Here is a 17,815-nt window from a genome sequence, read left to right as displayed (position 1 = left end):
AATTTAGAAAACAGTATTTATGATTTCATGTTCTCCTGCGTATTTATCTTTCAAACAGTAAACCTTCACCTTCACTAGAAACATTTGGATTATTTCAGTCCTGGAATTGCCAAACTCTACTGAAAGAAACATAAAAGGAGATATGAACTTAAAAACTACCACTTCGTGCCATCACAAGGGGGAACAGAGCAATTTGAACTTTGGAGAGGTTTGTTTTTGACGAAGTAACAACATTAAAACATGACTTAAAGCTCACAAGAGTCAGGTTTGCGTAAAATAAAGGACCTTTAAGAATAATCTCAACTGGAGCGAATCTTTCGAGAGTGTAATAATAAAACCAAAAGCTTGTCTAAATAACACTGTCTTGAGCTGCTGTTTGGAGAATAAATTACACAAAATGATGAGTGATGTGGCTACAAATATGAATGTTGTTTTTATCAATATAACGGTTGTTTTTAGAAATAAATCTGACTTTTAAAAATGAGCTGTATGTACATAAACAACAGAGAGTTAACCACGTTTTCCACAGTGCCCAAAAATCTGTTTATTCTTCCAAACTTAAGACACAAAACCATCATTTGTGGTTAAATATTTTCGACAAGAGCAGATATATGACCAGCCCAGTGTGTATTCTCATCTTCATCACTGCAGACAGACTGGAGCGTGCCTCTTCCTCTTCTTCCTCCTCCTCCTGTGTAACGGCTCTACACGCCCGCTGATGGCTCCAGTAGTTTCACATTGTTCACAGCCGAGGTTTGAATGAGTTGTATCTGATTGGCTAATGCTACAGTGTCTACAGAACACATACAGACATATACATACACACTTACACACACACACATGCACACACACACACACACGCACACACACGCTGAAGCCCAGAAAGCCCTGCAGACTATAGACTCCGTGAGCAGTGGAGCGCGTTTGACTTTTGACTGGTGCTAATCAGCCATGAACCTTAAGAATCTTTTCAATGCTTGGCTGACACAGCGTGCAGCGGCTGTCAATTTATTTTAAGGGGGTTTGAAAAACTATATTTTTTATTTGAACCTTTTCCAGAATAGCTTATTAAATTGTCAAGTCGGGCTGGACAATGCATCACAATTTACTCAAAATCTCAAATGGAGTTCATGCAATTATCAAATCATAAAGGCGACAATAATTTTACACAGTCACACAACAAAAATCTGTGTGACATTTATTTATTTATTTTTATTATATCTATGTATTTACGTTTTCTATGCATGTTCTATGTATTATTGTCCAATTAAACATTCATTAATTCAAATAAAGTATCTTGTCAAGATGCCAAAGTGACTGGACACACACACCTGTACACACACACACCTGTACACATACACACCTGTACACACACCTGTACACATACACACCTGTACACACACCTGTACACACACCTGTACACACACCTGTACACACACACACACACTGTCACACACACACACACTGTACACACACACCTGTACACACACCTGTACACACACCTGAACACACACACACTGTACACACACCTGTACACACACACTGTACACACACACACACCGTACACACACACACCTGTACACACCTGTACACACACACATAACACACACACACTGTACACACACATGTACACACCTGCACACACTGCACACACACACACTGTACACACACACCTCACACACACTGCACACACACCTGCACACACCTGTACACACACACACACACACACTGTACACACACACACACACACCTGCACACACACACCTGCACACACACAACACACACTGTACACACACACACACACACACACCTGTACACACACACTGCACACACACACCTGCACACACACACCTGCACACACACCCTGTACACACATGCACTGCACACACACACACTGTACACACACACACACACCTGTACACACACCTGCACACACACACACCACACACACACACTGCACACACACACTCCTGCACACACACCTGTACACACACCTGTACACACACACCTGTACACACACACTGTACACACACCTGTACACACACACACTGCACACACATGCACACTGCACACACACACACCTGCACACACACACTCCTGTACACACACCTGCACACACACACCTGCACACACACACCTGCACACACACACTCCTGCACACACACCTTGCACACACCTGTACACACACTGTACACACATGCACACACACACACACACACACCTGCACACACACACATCTGCACACACCTGCACACACACCTGCACACACCTGCACACACACACCTGCACACACACCTGCACACACACACACACTGCACACACACCTGCACACACACATCTGCACACACACATCTGCACACACACAAAACACACACATCTGCACACACCCTGCACACACCTGCACACACTGCACACACACACCTGCACACACACACTTGCACACACACTGCACACACACCTACACACACTGCCTGCTGCACACACACACCTGCACACACACTCCTGCACACACACAAAACACACACATCTGCACACACACACTGCACACACACTTGCACACACACACACACACACCTGCACACACACACTGCACACACACCTGCACACACACACACATTGCACACACACTGCACACACACACACACATGCCACAACACACCTGCACACACACACTTGCACACACACACCTGCACACACACACACACACACTGCACACACACACACACACACTGCACACGTATCAGCACACACGCACACACACACCTGCACACACACCTGCAGAGGAGCTCACGACACAGGGCGAGCTGCAGACTGATGCATAAAAACATAATCACCACAGATAATATAAAAGTGAAACGCGTCGCTGGTCTCCGCTTCCTCGTCAGCCGTTTCACACAGACACACGAGCGCACACGAGGACGAGCGTGTGCATCACCTACTGACCACAAGTAATGACCATAAACTGTGGTAATGACACGTTTTAACATTCTGTGTGTCATTAGACGTAACCCAGTTGTCACAGGACATAGATTACAATATAACACACACAGTTACTGCTTCTACTTCACTCACCGCTGCTGCTCATTCAGTCTGTCCTCTGAGCTCTGAGTTCTGAGCGCGGATCCGAGTGTCAGTAAATCCTTTTCTAGCAGCCCGGTTGTTTTTAGTTGCTCTTCTGGGCGTTTCAGGACAGTTTACACCGACAGCTTTGAAAATAAATCCCATTATTAATCCAAATGTTAGATCCAAACAAAAGCATCTTCTCATTATTTCTTGTTAAACTCTGTCAAAAGTGAAGCGCAGATCAAACTATCTGTCAACAAACTAAACAGTGCAGTGCCAGGAGGAAGTGTGGGCGGGACTAAACCAAAGCACCTGCGCTGGTTTCTGCCTGTCAGTCGACTGCAAGGAGAGACTCTGATTGGTTGGAGCTAACCAACGCCAAAACCACACACAATCTGACTGGACACTGTAGTTTTCCGTGATCAGAACATTATTCCTTCGTATTCATGAAATGTTTGATAGAAATAGTCTTAAATTGTGATTTTATTGATATATGTATATGTTGTGCAATTTAATAACAGTTTATATCATGGAATTTAATATATCAGTGCTGAAATCTGTGAAGAACTAGAAGTCCCTGGTGGTTTCCTCCTGTCGGATCATGTGACTGTAATGTTATTTGAGAAGAACTTGTTTAAAAGCACAAATCTGCTCATCTGTTTTAGTTCCAGCTAAGTCAGAGTTTCTGGTCTGATTGTGTTAAAACAAAACTCAGATTAAAGTCTAAATGTGTTACAGAGCTGCATCATATTGGGCTCTTGTTGTTTTCTTTGCAATTTGTAAATATTGTTCTTCAACCTCTCTCCTCTCTTCTTCCTCAGGCTCGTGACGACATACTGAACGGCTCTCACCCCGTCTCCTTTGATAAGGCCTGTGAGTTCGCAGGGATCCAGGCTCAGGTGCAGTTTGGACCTCACATGGAGCACAAACACAAACCCGGCTTCCTCGAGTGAGTTTCACACCTTCATCTCTCTCCGATCTCTCTCCAATCTCTCATCTCTCACGATCTCTCTCGATCTCTCTCCATCTCTCTCCGATCTCTCCGTCTCTCACCGATCTCTCTCCGATCTCTCTCCATCTCTCTCCGATCTCTCTCCGTCTCTCATCTCTCTCCGATCTCTCTCCGATCTCTCTCCATCTCTCTCTGTCTCTCTTCTCCGATCTCTCTCCATCTCGCTTCATCTCTCTCCATCTCTCACGATCTCTCTCCATCTCTCACCATCTCTCTCCATCTCTCGCCACATCTCTCCGATCTCTCTCTAATCTCTCCCTGATCTCTCCCCATCTCTCACCATCTCTCTCAATCTCTCGCCATCTCCATTTCATCTCTCATCCATCTCTCTCCATCTGTCACTGATTTCTCATCGATCTCTCTGGATCTCTCTCCAATCTCTCTCAATCTTTCTCCATCCTCACCAATCTGTCTCCATCTCTCTCCCATCTCTCACATCTCTCTTCTCTCCCATCTCACCGATCCTTCACCGATCCCTCACCCATCTCTCGCCATCTCACCAATTTCTCCCATCTCTCCCCATCTTCATCTCTCTCTCTCTCACAGATCTCTCTCCATCTCTCCCATCTCTCTCCATCTCTTCCCATCTCTTCTTCATCTCTCACCGATCTCTCTCCATCTCTCTATCTCTCTCTCGATCTCTCCATCTCTCACCATCTCTCTCCATCTCTCACCGATCTCTCTCCATCTCTCTCTCGATCTCTCACCAATCTCTCTCCATCTCTTCCCATCTCTTCCCATCTCTCTCCATCTCTTCCCATCTCTCTCCATCTCTCTCCATCTCTTCCCATCTCTCTCCATCTCCATCTGTCCCCATCTCTTCCCATCGCTCTCCATCTCTCATCGATCTCTCTCCATCTCTCTCCCGATCTCTCACCATCTCTCTCCATCTCTCTCCATCTCTCTCCATCTCTCTCCATCTCATCTCTCCATCTCTCTCCATCTCGATCTCTCTCCATCTCTCACAGATCTCTCTCCATCTCTCTCCATCCATCTCTCTCCATCTCATCTCTCTCCATCTCTCTCCATCTCTCTCTCTCATCTCTCCCCATCTCTTCCCATCTCTCTTCATCTCTCACCGATCTCTCTCCATCTCTCCGTATCTCTCTCTCGATCTCTCACCAATCTCTCTCCATCTCTCACAGATCTCTCTCCATCTCTCCCCATCTCTTCCCATCTCTCTCCATCTCTTCCCATCTCTCTCCATCTCTCTCCATCTCTTCCCATCTCTCTCCATCTCTCTCCATCTCATCATCTCTCTCCCATCTCTCCCTCTCTCTCATCTCTCTCCATCTCTCACCGATCTCTCACTGATCTCTCTCTGGATCTCTCTCCAATCTCTCTGTCTCTCAGTCTTTCTCAGTCCCTCTCCATCTCTCATCAATCTCTCTCCATCTCTCTCCATCTCTCTCCATCTCTCCAACACTGACTTAAAGGTGCTGTTGGTGACTGCTCTGACCTTCACCTGTTTGTTTTGTGCAGATGTTATTCCTTCTGTAAATCTGTAACTTAAACCATTCAAGATCTATAAGTTTAATGGCGTAATTTAATAATCACATCACCATGGAGACAAGCAGGTAGCCCACCTCCGCAAGAAAGGTCACGTAGTTCTCCTTTATTTATAAAGGATTGTCAAAGCACTATTATTGTAGGACAGTCTGTGTTACTCATACACACAAACATCCGCTCTGGAGAGGTGGGTGGAGTTCATTTTGCACCACAGGATCGATCCTTGCAATATTTATAAACTCCATCTTGAGATACTCCTGCTGTACGGGTAATCAGGCGTCTGGACCAATCACGCCGCAGCACTGGGGTTGTGCAGAAGCCAGAGGGGAAGCGCCCAAACGAACCAAAACAAACACAGACAGACGCACTTCAGCCTGTTTTAGCGCCAGTACAGCTACAGATTATTGAAAAAAATGTGCAGAATGTAAGAGCTTTGTGCGTTTGTGGAAGATGTTCTGTGCTTCTCTCTCAAATGGATTTAACAAAAGTTTGATTTTCCTGCTCGTTCTGCTGTTGTGACACTTCGATCAATCAGATTAAAATAATCATCATGACGCTACATGTTTTCCGATCGCTTTCAGTAAGAGTTGTCCCAGATCCAGTGGCAGAGTTTGCAATTTGGGGGCCCTAGGTGAACTTGAGTTTGGGGTTCCTCATTATAACGCTGTTTATTTTATTATTATTTATTTTTCAACATTCATTGTCTGTTTCCCCTTTCTTCTTGAGACACGCACGTCTCTATTTGAATTATGATAGACTGGAAAATTGTCTTATTAGTCAGGCAGCCTACAAATAACCAAGGGAAAAACTGACAGTTAAAGGTTGTATGGAGGATTTTTGTTTTGTTTCGAATTGTAAAACTGAAAGTTTAAAATACCATTACAGAGACGCAGCAGCTTTGTAATTATGATGACCAAAAAAAAAGATGAAAATCGATCAACTGTGGACGTGTTGAGGCCAGATAAACATCAGCCAATAGAAAACGAGGCTGCCTCATTTTCTATTGGCTGTTCGGTTGTCAATCAAACTTGCTGCGTTTCTAGTGTAACTGACTCGCCTGCGCGTGGGGATTTCGTGGTTTATGCAGAGGTTTCTTAGAGGCTTTTTTTAAACTGTCGCTTCCTCGCAGTTCGCACAAAGTTTGTCGCGATGGTGGACGAGAATCCACGACCAGTTCGCCGCGAAAGAAAGTCAATTTTTGAGGTCGATGAAAGAAGAAGAGAAGGCGAAAAGGAGCAAAGACAACCTGAGGTGATTCTTGGAGATCTTGTCCAGCGATGGCGCGAATGAAGCAGGCGAAGGGTCTAAAAACTGACGCGTCGGTCGATGAATTAATTCTAGACAGGAAACTTCAACAGTAATTCTGAACGAGGCTGTAAATAAGTGTGATTTTTAGAGTAAAGAAGCGGGAGGAGGAGATGTTTCTACTGAGGAGCTGTGGAGGAGGAAGGTGGAGTCACACATGCACAACATTTGAAAAAGAAATGTCGCTGTATTTCTCTTCCCTTAAAAAATCCTCTATACAACCTTTAAAACAGATTTGACAGCCAGATACTATTTTGATCATGTTTTCTTGTTTAAAAGTAAACTGCTCTCATTTAAATGCCATATTGAGAGAAAATCTAATTGCTCTGAGGCCTCGGCTTTTAGTGGCACTGAGGGCAATTGGTTTGGGGGCCCCTGCCGTTTTGGGGGCTCTAAGCGACCGTCTATTGTTGCCTAATAGTAGCGCCGCCTCTGAACAGATTGATAATGTGAAGAACTCAAATCAGTGACACACAGATCAGTCAGATGATGATGATAGTCTCTGGTTGGACTGGGAACAAAATTCGGCCCTGGGATTTTCCCCTCTGAATCTGCGGTGGAAACTGAGGAATTGGAGGGAAGTAAGGCTGTGTGATTAACTGAATTTTGATCGCGACTCGATTATATGATCACGACTCATAATTGAGTTGAAACTTTAAGCTTAACAAAGTATATAAATATAGAGATTATAGAACAGCTGGATATATAATTTATTTTGGATACATTTATGTTTTTCTGCCTTATTTCTTGTTCAAAATATATTTTATTCATTTTAGTTTTATACATCGCAAAACTGCTCTAAGGTTCATATTTGTAGACTATATTTTCAATTTGAAAGTTATCAATAAAACAATAACAAAGTGTTTTGTTTTTTTTTTTTGTTTTTTTGAGAGAGAGAGAAATACTGAACAAATGCATCATGTAACAAAAAAATAAATAAAAATTTGAATAATCGTGATTTCAGTATTGACCAAAATGTGTGAAAAATCCCTCAGTCGTCCAGGTGGAATCCATGGCAACGGAGAAATTCAATTTGTCAACTGGACAAAGTTTATTTGGTCGAATACATTTTCGCAGCTCATCCAAGCAGAACTGAACTGAAGAAACAGCTTGGATGAGCTGCGAAACTTATTCGACCAAATAAACTTTGTCCAGTTGACAAATTAAATTTCTCCTTTTGCTTTCAATAATGACCAAAATAGTCGTGATTTTGTTTTCCATAATCGAGCAGGGAGAAGGCTAATCTGATTCATCTGCCGGTTTCCCTTCGTAGAAACCATCTGACCTCACAGTGTTAGGATTCGTTTCGCTCAGTGGTAGACGGGTACTTTTTTTAACCAGTTGGTGCTATTTGGTCGTGATGTATTTAAACTGCGTCTAACGGGGATAACTGGAAGATTAAGCTTTTCCCAAATCCCGTAGGAAGAAGGACAATAACATCTTTCCCCTGAATAAAATTCACTAAACATTCTCTTTACTCCGGCTTTAAATCCTGGATCTTGCGAATCGTTGCCAACGCATAATGTCTGTCTCTTTGCTGATTGGTGCTCAAACTCACACTTCCGGGGTTTTTGCAAATCGTCTAGTGTATTCCGATTCCTGACCTAGTAGCTGGAGAGAAATTAAATTGAGCAGAGGCATTAGGTGGTGCCAGCCATGCTAAGAGAAGGCCACCGCTTTGGCCCAAATGTGTTCTGAAGTGGACCGTCCCACTGGGCTTTTTCCTGGAAGTACAGATTACGAGCCCAAGCCTGAACAACCCTGACTTGAGCAGTCAGGGTTTGAAGCGTTCACAATCTGATTATAAGGCGACTGTTTTACTAGAGTCACAGTTCCACAGTTCCCTCTCACCTGCCTCTGTGTGTGCGTCAGGCGCTCGCTGCTCTGTAATAAACTCTGACCTCATGTGAATGTCATGTGTCTTTAGCCTCAAGGAGTTCCTCCCAAAGGAATACATCAAACAGCGAGGGGCAGAGAAGAAAATATTTCAGGTATGTCCACAGCATATATTTTGATGTTTCTTACGTTTTCACATTCTAATCATCGTGTTACTGCCCCCTTTTGGACCAGGACCATAAATCCTGTGGAGAGATGACAGAGATTGAAGCCAAAGTGAAGTATGTGAAGTTGGCCCGGTCCCTTCCCACGTACGGAGTCTCCTTCTTCCTGGTCAAAGTAAGTCCAGTCACTTTGAGATAAAACTTGATGCTGTTTGGACTTTGTCAGCTGTTCAGGAGATAAAAAAGTAGGTTTGATTTTGATGAGGGGTTTTCCTGGTGTGGCCTGGTCTGGAGGCGTGACTTGGTTTAGTTTCCAGATATTTTATGTATTTTTGTGGAGCTATTTTGGACATAAAAGCTTCAGCGCCATTGTGATTTATGGATATGGTCTTGGCAAATTTACTCAAATGTTGAGAAGCATTAAGCAAAGCAGATTTTCATTCAAGGACAAGATTTATTAAAAGATTATTTCTCATATTCTGCTGGTGTCATGCATATTTTAATTTTCATCTAAAACAGGAGTTCACAACCCTCGGGTCGTGGACCGGAACAGGGCGACAAACGTGGAAACCCCCTCCTCCCATACGCATCTCTAAACCAGAACTAAACTGGAACTAAACCGGGACTAAACCGGGACTAAACCTGGACTAAACGGGGAATAAACCAGGTTTAAAACTAGGACTAAACCAGGTCTAAACCAGGTCTAAAACCAGGTCTAAAACCAGGATTAAATCTAGGACTAAAACTAGGATTAAAACTAGGACTAAACCAGGTCTAAAACCAGGTCTAAAACCAAGTTTAAAACCAGGACTAAACCAGGATTAAACTAGGACTAAAAACTAGGACTAAACCAGGACTAAACCAGGGACTAAAACAGGGGACTAAAACCAGGAAAACTAAACCAGGTCTAAACCAGGACTAAAACCAGAAATAAAACCTAGGACTAAACCAGGACTAAAACCAGGACTAAAAAGAAACTAAAAACCAGGTCTAAACTGGGATTAAACCAGGTCTACACCAGNCACACACACCTGTACACACACACACACACCTGTACACACACACCACACACACACCTGCACACACACCTACACACACACACACACACCTGTACACACACACACACCTGCACACACACACCTGCACACACACCTGCACACACACTCCTGTACATACACCTGCACACACACACCTGCACACACACACTCCTGCACACACGCCTGCACGCACACCTGTACACACACCTGTACACACATACCTGCACACACACATCTGCACACACACACACACACACACCTGCACACACACATCTGCACACACACCTGCACACACACTCCTGACACACACCTGCACACACCTGCACACACACACACACCTGCACACACACACTACCTGCACACACACACACACCTGCACACACACACCTGCACACACACACCTGCACACACACACTGCACACACACACCTGCACACACACACCTGCACACACACACTGCACACACACACACACACCTGCACACACACACCTGCACACACACCTGCACACACACCTGCACACACACACACACACCTGCACACACACACCTGCACACACACCTGCACACACACACCTGCACACACACACCTGCACACACACACCTGCACACACACACTTGCACACACACCTGCACACACACACCTGCACACACATCTGCACACACACCTACACACATGCCTGCACACACACACACACACCTGCACACACACACTTGCACTGCACACACACACCTGCACACACACCTGCACACACACTGCACACGTATCAGCACACGCACACACACCTGCACACACACCTGCAGAGGAGCTCACGACACAGGGCGAGCTGCAGACAGATGCATAAAAACATAATCACCACAGATAATATAAAAATGAAACGCGTCGCTGGTCTCCACTTCCTCGTCAGCCGTTTCACACAGACACACGAGCGCACACGAGGACGAGCGTGTGCATCACCTACTGACCACAAGTAATGACCATAAACTGTGGTAATGACACGTTTTAACATTCTGTGTGTCATTAGACGTAACCCAGTTGTCACAGGACATAGATTACAATATAACACACACAGTTACTGCTTCTGCTTCACTCACCGCTGCTGCTCATTCAGTCTGTCCTCTGAGCTCTGAGTTCTGAGCGCGGATCCGAGTGTCAGTAAATCCTTTTCTAGCAGCCCGGTTGTTTTTAGTTGCTCTTCTGGGCGTTTCAGGACAGTTTACACCGACAGCTTTGAAAATAAATCCCATTATTAATCCAAATGTTAGATCCAAACAAAAGCATCTTCTCATTATTTCTTGTTAAACTCTGTCAAAAGTGAAGCGCAAATCAAACTATCTGTCAACAAACTAAAACAGTGCAGTGCCAGGAGGAAGTGTGGGCGGGACTAAACCAAAGCACCTGCGCTGGTTTCTGCCTGTCAGTCGACTGCAAGGAGAGACTCTGATTGGTTGGAGCTAACCAACGCCAAAACCACACACAATCTGACTGGACACTGTAGTTTTCCGTGATCAGAACATTATTCCTTCGTATTCATGAAATGTTTGATAGAAATAGTCTTAAATTGTGATTTTATTGATATATGTATATGTTGTGCAATTTAATAACAGTTTATATCATGGAATTTAATATATCAGTGCTGAAATCTGTGAAGAACTAGAAGTCCCTGGTGGTTTCCTCCTGTCGGATCATGTGACTGTAATGTTATTTGAGAAGAACTTGTTTAAAAGCACAAATCTGCTCATCTGTTTTAGTTCCAGCTAAGTCAGAGTTTCTGGTCTGATTGTGTTAAAACAAAACTCAGATTAAAGTCTAAATGTGTTACAGAGCTGCATCATATTGGGCTCTTGTTGTTTTCTTTGCAATTTGTAAATATTGTTCTTCAACCTCTCTCCTCTCTTCTTCCTCAGGCTCGTGACGACATACTGAACGGCTCTCACCCCGTCTCCTTTGATAAGGCCTGTGAGTTCGCAGGGATCCAGGCTCAGGTGCAGTTTGGACCTCACATGGAGCACAAACACAAACCCGGCTTCCTCGAGTGAGTTCACCACATCTCTCATCTCTCTCCGTCTCTCTCTATCTCTCACCAAACTCTCACGATCTCTCATGATCTCTCATGATCTCTCTCAATCTCTCTCCAATCTCTCTCCACATCTCTCCGATCTCTCACCGATCTCTCTCAATCTTTCTCCATCTCCATCTCTCTCCATCCCTCTCCATCTCCCATTTATCTCTCATCCATCTCTCTCCATCTCTCACCGATCTCTCTCCATCTCTCTCCATCTCTCCCCATCTCTTCCCATCTCTCCATCTCTCACCGATCTCTCTCCATCTCTTTCTCGATCTCTCACAGATCTCTCTCCATCTCTCTCCATCTCTCCCCATCTCTTCCCATCTCTCTCCATCTCTCACCAATCTCTCTCCATCTCTCTGTATCTCTCTCTCGATCTCTCACCGATCTCTCTCCATCTCTCTCTCGATCTCTCACCGATCTCTCTCCATCTCTCTCCGATCTCTCTCCATCTCTCCATCTCTCTCCATCTCTCTCTCATCTCTCACCGATCTCTCTCCATCTCTCTCATCTCTCTCCATCTCTCTCCATCTCTCTCCATCTCTCTCCATCTCTTCCCATCTCTCTCCATCTCTCTCCATCTCTCTCTCCATCTCTCTCCATCTCTCTCCATCTCTCACCGATCTCTCTCCATCTCTCTCCATCTCTTCCCATCTCTCTCTCTCTCTCCATCTCTCTCTCCATCTCTCTCCATCTCTCTCCATCTCTCTCTCCATCTCTTCCCATCTCTCTTCTCCATCTCTCTCCATCTCTCTCCATCTCTCTCCCATCTCTCTCCATCTCTCTCCATCTCTCTCCATCTCTCTCTCCATCTCTCTCCATCTCTCCATCTCTCTCCATCTCTTCTCCATCTCTCTCCATCTCTCTCTCTCCATCTCTCTCTCCATCTCTCTCCATCTCTCTCCATCTCTCTCCATTCTCTTCCATCTCTCTCCATCTCTCTCCATCTCTCTCCATCTCTCTCTCCATCTCTCCCATCTCTCATCTCTCTCCATCTCTCTCCATCTCTCTCATCTCCATCTCTCTCCATCTCTCTCCATCTCTTCCCATCTCTCTCCATCTCTCTCCATCTCTCCCCATCTCTTCCCATCTCTTTCCATCTCTTCCCATCTCTCTCCATCTCTCTCCATCTCCATCTGTCCCCATCTCTTCCCATCTCTCTCCGATCTCTCACCGATCTCTCACTGATCTCTCTCTGGATCTCTCTCCAATCTCTCTGTCTCTCAGTCTTTCTCAGTCCCTCTCCATCTCTCATCAATCTCTCTCCATCTCTCTCCATCTCTCATTGATTTCCATCTCTCTCCATCTCTCTCCATCTCGCTTCATTTCTCCAACACTGACTTAAAGGTGCTGTTGGTGACTGCTCTGACCTTCACCTGTTTGTTTTGTGCAGATGTTATTCTCTTCTGTAAATCTGTAACTTAAACCATTCAAGATCTATAAGTTTAATGGCGTAATTTAATAATCACATCACCATGGAGACAAGCAGGTAGCCCACCCTCCGCAAGAAAGGTCACGTAGTTCTCCTTTATTTATAACAGGATTGTCAAAGCACTATTATTGTAGGACAGTCTGTGTTACTCATACACACAACATCCGCTCTGGAGAGGTGGGTGGAGTTCATTTTGCACCACAGGATCGATCCTTGCAATATTTATAAACTCCATCTTGAGATACTCCTGCTGTACGGGTAATCAAACGTCTGGACCAATCACGCCGCAGCACTGGGGTTTGTGCAGAAGCCAGAGGGGAAGCGCCCAAACGAACCAAAACAAACACAGACAGACGCACTTCAGCCTGTTTTAGCGCCAGTACAGCTACAGATTATTGAAAAAATGTGCAGAATGTAAGAGCTTTGTGCGTTTGTGGAAGATGTCTGTGCTTCTCTCTCAAATGGATTTAACAAAAGTTTGATTTTCCTGCTCGTTCTGCTGTTGTGACACTTCGATCAATCAGATTAAAATAATCATCATGACGCTACATGTTTTCCGATCGCTTTCAGTAAGAGTTGTCCCAGATCCAGTGGCAGAGTTTGCAATTTGGGGGCCCTAGGTGAACTTGAGTTTGGGGTCCTCATTATAACGCTGTTTATTTTATTATTATTTATTTTTCAACATTCATTGTCTGTTTCCCCCTTTCTTCTTGAGACACGCACGTCTCTATTTGAATTATGATAGACTGGAAAATTGTCTTATTAGTCAGGCAGCCTACAAATAACCAAGGGGAAAAACTGACAGTTAAAGGTTGTATGGAGGATTTTTGTTTTGTTTCGAATTGTAAAACTGAAAGTTTAAAATACCATTACAGAGACGCAGCAGCTTTGTAATTATGATGACCAAAAAAAAAAGAATGAAAATCGATCAACTGTGGACGTGTTGAGGCCAGATAAACATCAGCCAATAGAAAACGAGGCTGCCTCATTTTCTATTGGCTGTTCGGTTGTCAATCAAACTTGCTGCGTTTCTAGTGTAACTGACTCGCCTGCGCGTGGGGATTTCGTGGTTTATGCAGAGGTTCTTAGAGGCTTTTTTTAAACTGTCGCTTCCTCGCAGTTCGCACAAAGTTTGTCGCGATGGCGGACGAGAATCCACGACCAGTTCGCCGCGAAAGAAAGTCAATTTTTGAGGTCGATGAAAGAAGAAGAGAAGGCGAAAAGGAGCAAAGACAAACTGAGGTGATTCTTGGAGATCTTGTCCAGCGATGGCGCGAATGAAGCAGGCGAAGGGTCTAAAAACTGACGCGTCGGTCGATGAATTAATTCTAGACAGGAAACTTCAACAGTAATTCTGAACGAGGCTGTAAATAAGTGTGATTTTTAGAGTAAAGAAGCGGGAGGAGGAGATGTTTCTACTGAGGAGCTGTGGAGGAGGAAGGTGGAGTCACACATGCACAACATTTGAAAAAGAAATGTCGCTGTATTTCTCTTCCCTTAAAAAATCCTCTATACAACCTTTAAAACAGATTTGACAGCCAGATACTATTTTGATCATGTTTTCTTGTTTAAAAGTAAACTGCTCTCATTTAATGCCATATTGAGAGAAAATCTAATTGCTCTGAGGCCTCGGCTTTTAGTGGCACTGAGGGCAATTGGTTTGGGGGCCCCTGCCGTTTTGGGGGCTCTAAGCGACCGTCTATTGTTGCCTAATAGTAGCGCCGCCTCTGAACAGATCGATAATGTGAAGAACTCAAATCAGTGACACACAGATCAGTCAGATGATGATGAAGTCTCTGGGTTGGACTGGGAACAAAATTCGGCCCTGGGATTTTCCCCTCTGAATCTGCGGTGGAAACGGAGGAATTGGAGGGAAGTAAGGCTGTGTGATTAACTGAATTTTGATCGCGACTCGATTATATGATCACGACTCATAATTGAGTTGAAACTTTAAGCTTAACAAAGTATATAAATATAGAGATTATAGAACAGCTGGATATATAATTTATTTTGGATACATTTATGTTTTTCTGCCTTATTTCTTGTTCAAAATATATTTTATTCATTTTAGTTTTATACATCGCAAAACTGCTCTAAGGTTCATATTTGTAGACTATATTTTCAATTTGAAAGTTATCAATAAATCAATAACAAAGTGTTTTTTTGTTTTTTTTTTGTTGGTTTTTTTGAGAGAGAGAGAAATACTGAACAAATGCATCATGTAACAAAAAAATAAATAAAAATTTGAATAATCGTGATTTCAGTATTGACCAAAATGTGTGAAAAATCCCTCAGTCGTCCAGGTGGAATCCATGGCAACGGAGAAATTCAATTTGTCAACTGGACAAAGTTTATTTGGTCGAATACATTTTCGCAGCTCATCCAAGCAGAACTGAACTGAAGAAACAGCTTGGATGAGCTGCGAAACTTATTCGACCAAATAAACTTTGTCCAGTTGACAAATTAAATTTCTCCTTTTGCTTTCAATAATGACCAAAATAGTCGTGATTTTGTTTTCCATAATCGAGCAGGGAGAAGGCTAATCTGATTCATCTGCCGGTTTCCCTTCGTAGAAACCATCTGACCTCACAGTGTTAGGATTCGTTCGCTCAGTGGTAGACGGGTACTTTTTTAACCAGTTGGTGCTATTTGGTCGTGATGTATTTAAACTGCGTCTAACGGGGATAACTGGAAGATTAAGCTTTTCCCAAATCCCGTAGGAAGAAGGACAATAACGTCTTTCCCCTGAATAAAATTCACTAAACATTCTCTTTACTCCGGCTTTAAATCCTGGATCTTGCGAATCGTTGCCAACGCATAATGTTTGTCTCTTCGCTGATTGGTGCTCAAACTCACACTTCCGGGGTTTTTGCAAATCGTCTAGTGTATTCAGATTCCTGACCTAGTAGCTGGAGAGAAATTAAATTGAGCAGAGGCATTAGGTGGTGCCAGCCATGCTAAGAGAAGGCCACCGCTTTGGCCCAAATGTGTTCTGAAGTGGACCGTCCCACTGGGCTTTTTCCTGGAAGTACAGATTACGAGCCCAAGCCTGAACAACCCTGACTTGAGCAGTCAGGGTTTGAAGCGTTCACAATCTGATTATAAGGCGACTGTTTTACTAGAGTCACAGTTCCACAGTTCCCTCTCACCTGCCTCTGTGTGTGCGTCAGGCGCTCGCTGCTCTGTAATAAACTCTGACCTCATGTGAATGTCATGTGTCTTTAGCCTCAAGGAGTTCCTCCCAAAGGAATACATCAAACAGCGAGGGGCAGAGAAGAAAATATTTCAGGTATGTCCACAGCATATATTTTGATGTTTCTTTACGTTTTCACATTCTAATCATCGTGTTACTGCCCCCTTTTGGACCAGGACCATAAATCCTGTGGAGAGATGACAGAGATTGAAGCCAAAGTGAAGTATGTGAAGTTGGCCCGGTCCCTTCCCACGTACGGAGTCTCCTTCTTCCTGGTCAAAGTAAGTCCAGTCACTTTGAGATAAAACTTGATGCTGTTTGGACTTTGTCAGCTGTTCAGGAGATAAAAAGTAGGTTTGATTTTGATGAGGGGTTTTCCTGGTGTGGCCTGGTCTGGAGGCGTGACTTGGTTTAGTTTCCAGATATTTTATGTATTTTTGTGGAGCTATTTTTGGACATAAAAGCTTCAGCGCCATTGTGATTTATGGATATGGTCTTGGCAAATTTACTCAAATGTTGAGAAGCATTAAGCAAAGCAGATTTTCATTCAAGGACAAGATTTATTAAAAGATTATTTCTCATATTCTGCTGGTGTCATGCATATTTTAATTTTCATCTAAAACAGGAGTTCACAACCCTCGGGTCGTGGACCGGAACAGGGCGACAAACGTGGAAACCCCCTCCTCCCATACGCATCTCTAAACCAGAACTAAACTGGAACTAAACCGGAACTAAACCGGGACTAAACCGGGACTAAACCCGGAATAAACCGTGAATAAACCAGGTTCTAAACCAGGTCTAGGGATTAAAACTAAAACCAGGTCTAAAACCAGGTCTAAAACCAAGTTTAAAACCAGGACTAAACCAGGATTAAACTAGGACTAAAACTAGGACTAAACCAGGACTAAACCGGGACTAAACGGGGGAAAAAAACGGGAATAAACCAGGTCTAAAACTAGGACTAAACCAGGTTTAAACCAGGTCTAAAACCAGGTCTAAAACCAAGTCTAAAACCAGGACTAAACCAGGATTAAACTAGGACTAAAACTAGGACTAAACCAGGACTAAACCAGGACTAAACCAGGACTAAAACCAGAACTAAACCAGGACTAAACCAGGACTAAAACCAGAACTAAACCAGGTCTAAAACTGGGATTAAACCAGGTCTACACCAGGTCTAAACCAGGACTAAAACCAG

The 17,815-nt window shown here is 43.8% G+C and overlaps 1 protein-coding gene across 1 annotated transcript in view; it reads left to right on the top strand.

Annotated features, from left to right (window-relative positions):
- Nucleotides 1-17,815, top strand: part of tln2b (talin 2b) — a 143,127-nt gene that overhangs the window by 17,841 nt on the left and 107,471 nt on the right. The window contains 3 exon segments of the mRNA XM_055155635.1: nt 3,885-4,012; nt 8,817-8,880; nt 8,960-9,064. Of these exon segments, the coding sequence (XP_055011610.1) occupies nt 3,885-4,012; nt 8,817-8,880; nt 8,960-9,064 (297 nt within the window).

The sequence above is a fragment of the Boleophthalmus pectinirostris genome, unplaced genomic scaffold (assembly GCF_026225935.1).
Source record: "Boleophthalmus pectinirostris isolate CB_2022bp ecotype Guang Dong unplaced genomic scaffold, ASM2622593v1 HiC_scaffold_2, whole genome shotgun sequence".
Classification (NCBI taxonomy): domain Eukaryota; kingdom Metazoa; phylum Chordata; class Actinopteri; order Gobiiformes; family Gobiidae; genus Boleophthalmus; species Boleophthalmus pectinirostris.
This window is presented reverse-complemented; position numbering and strand designations above follow the sequence as displayed.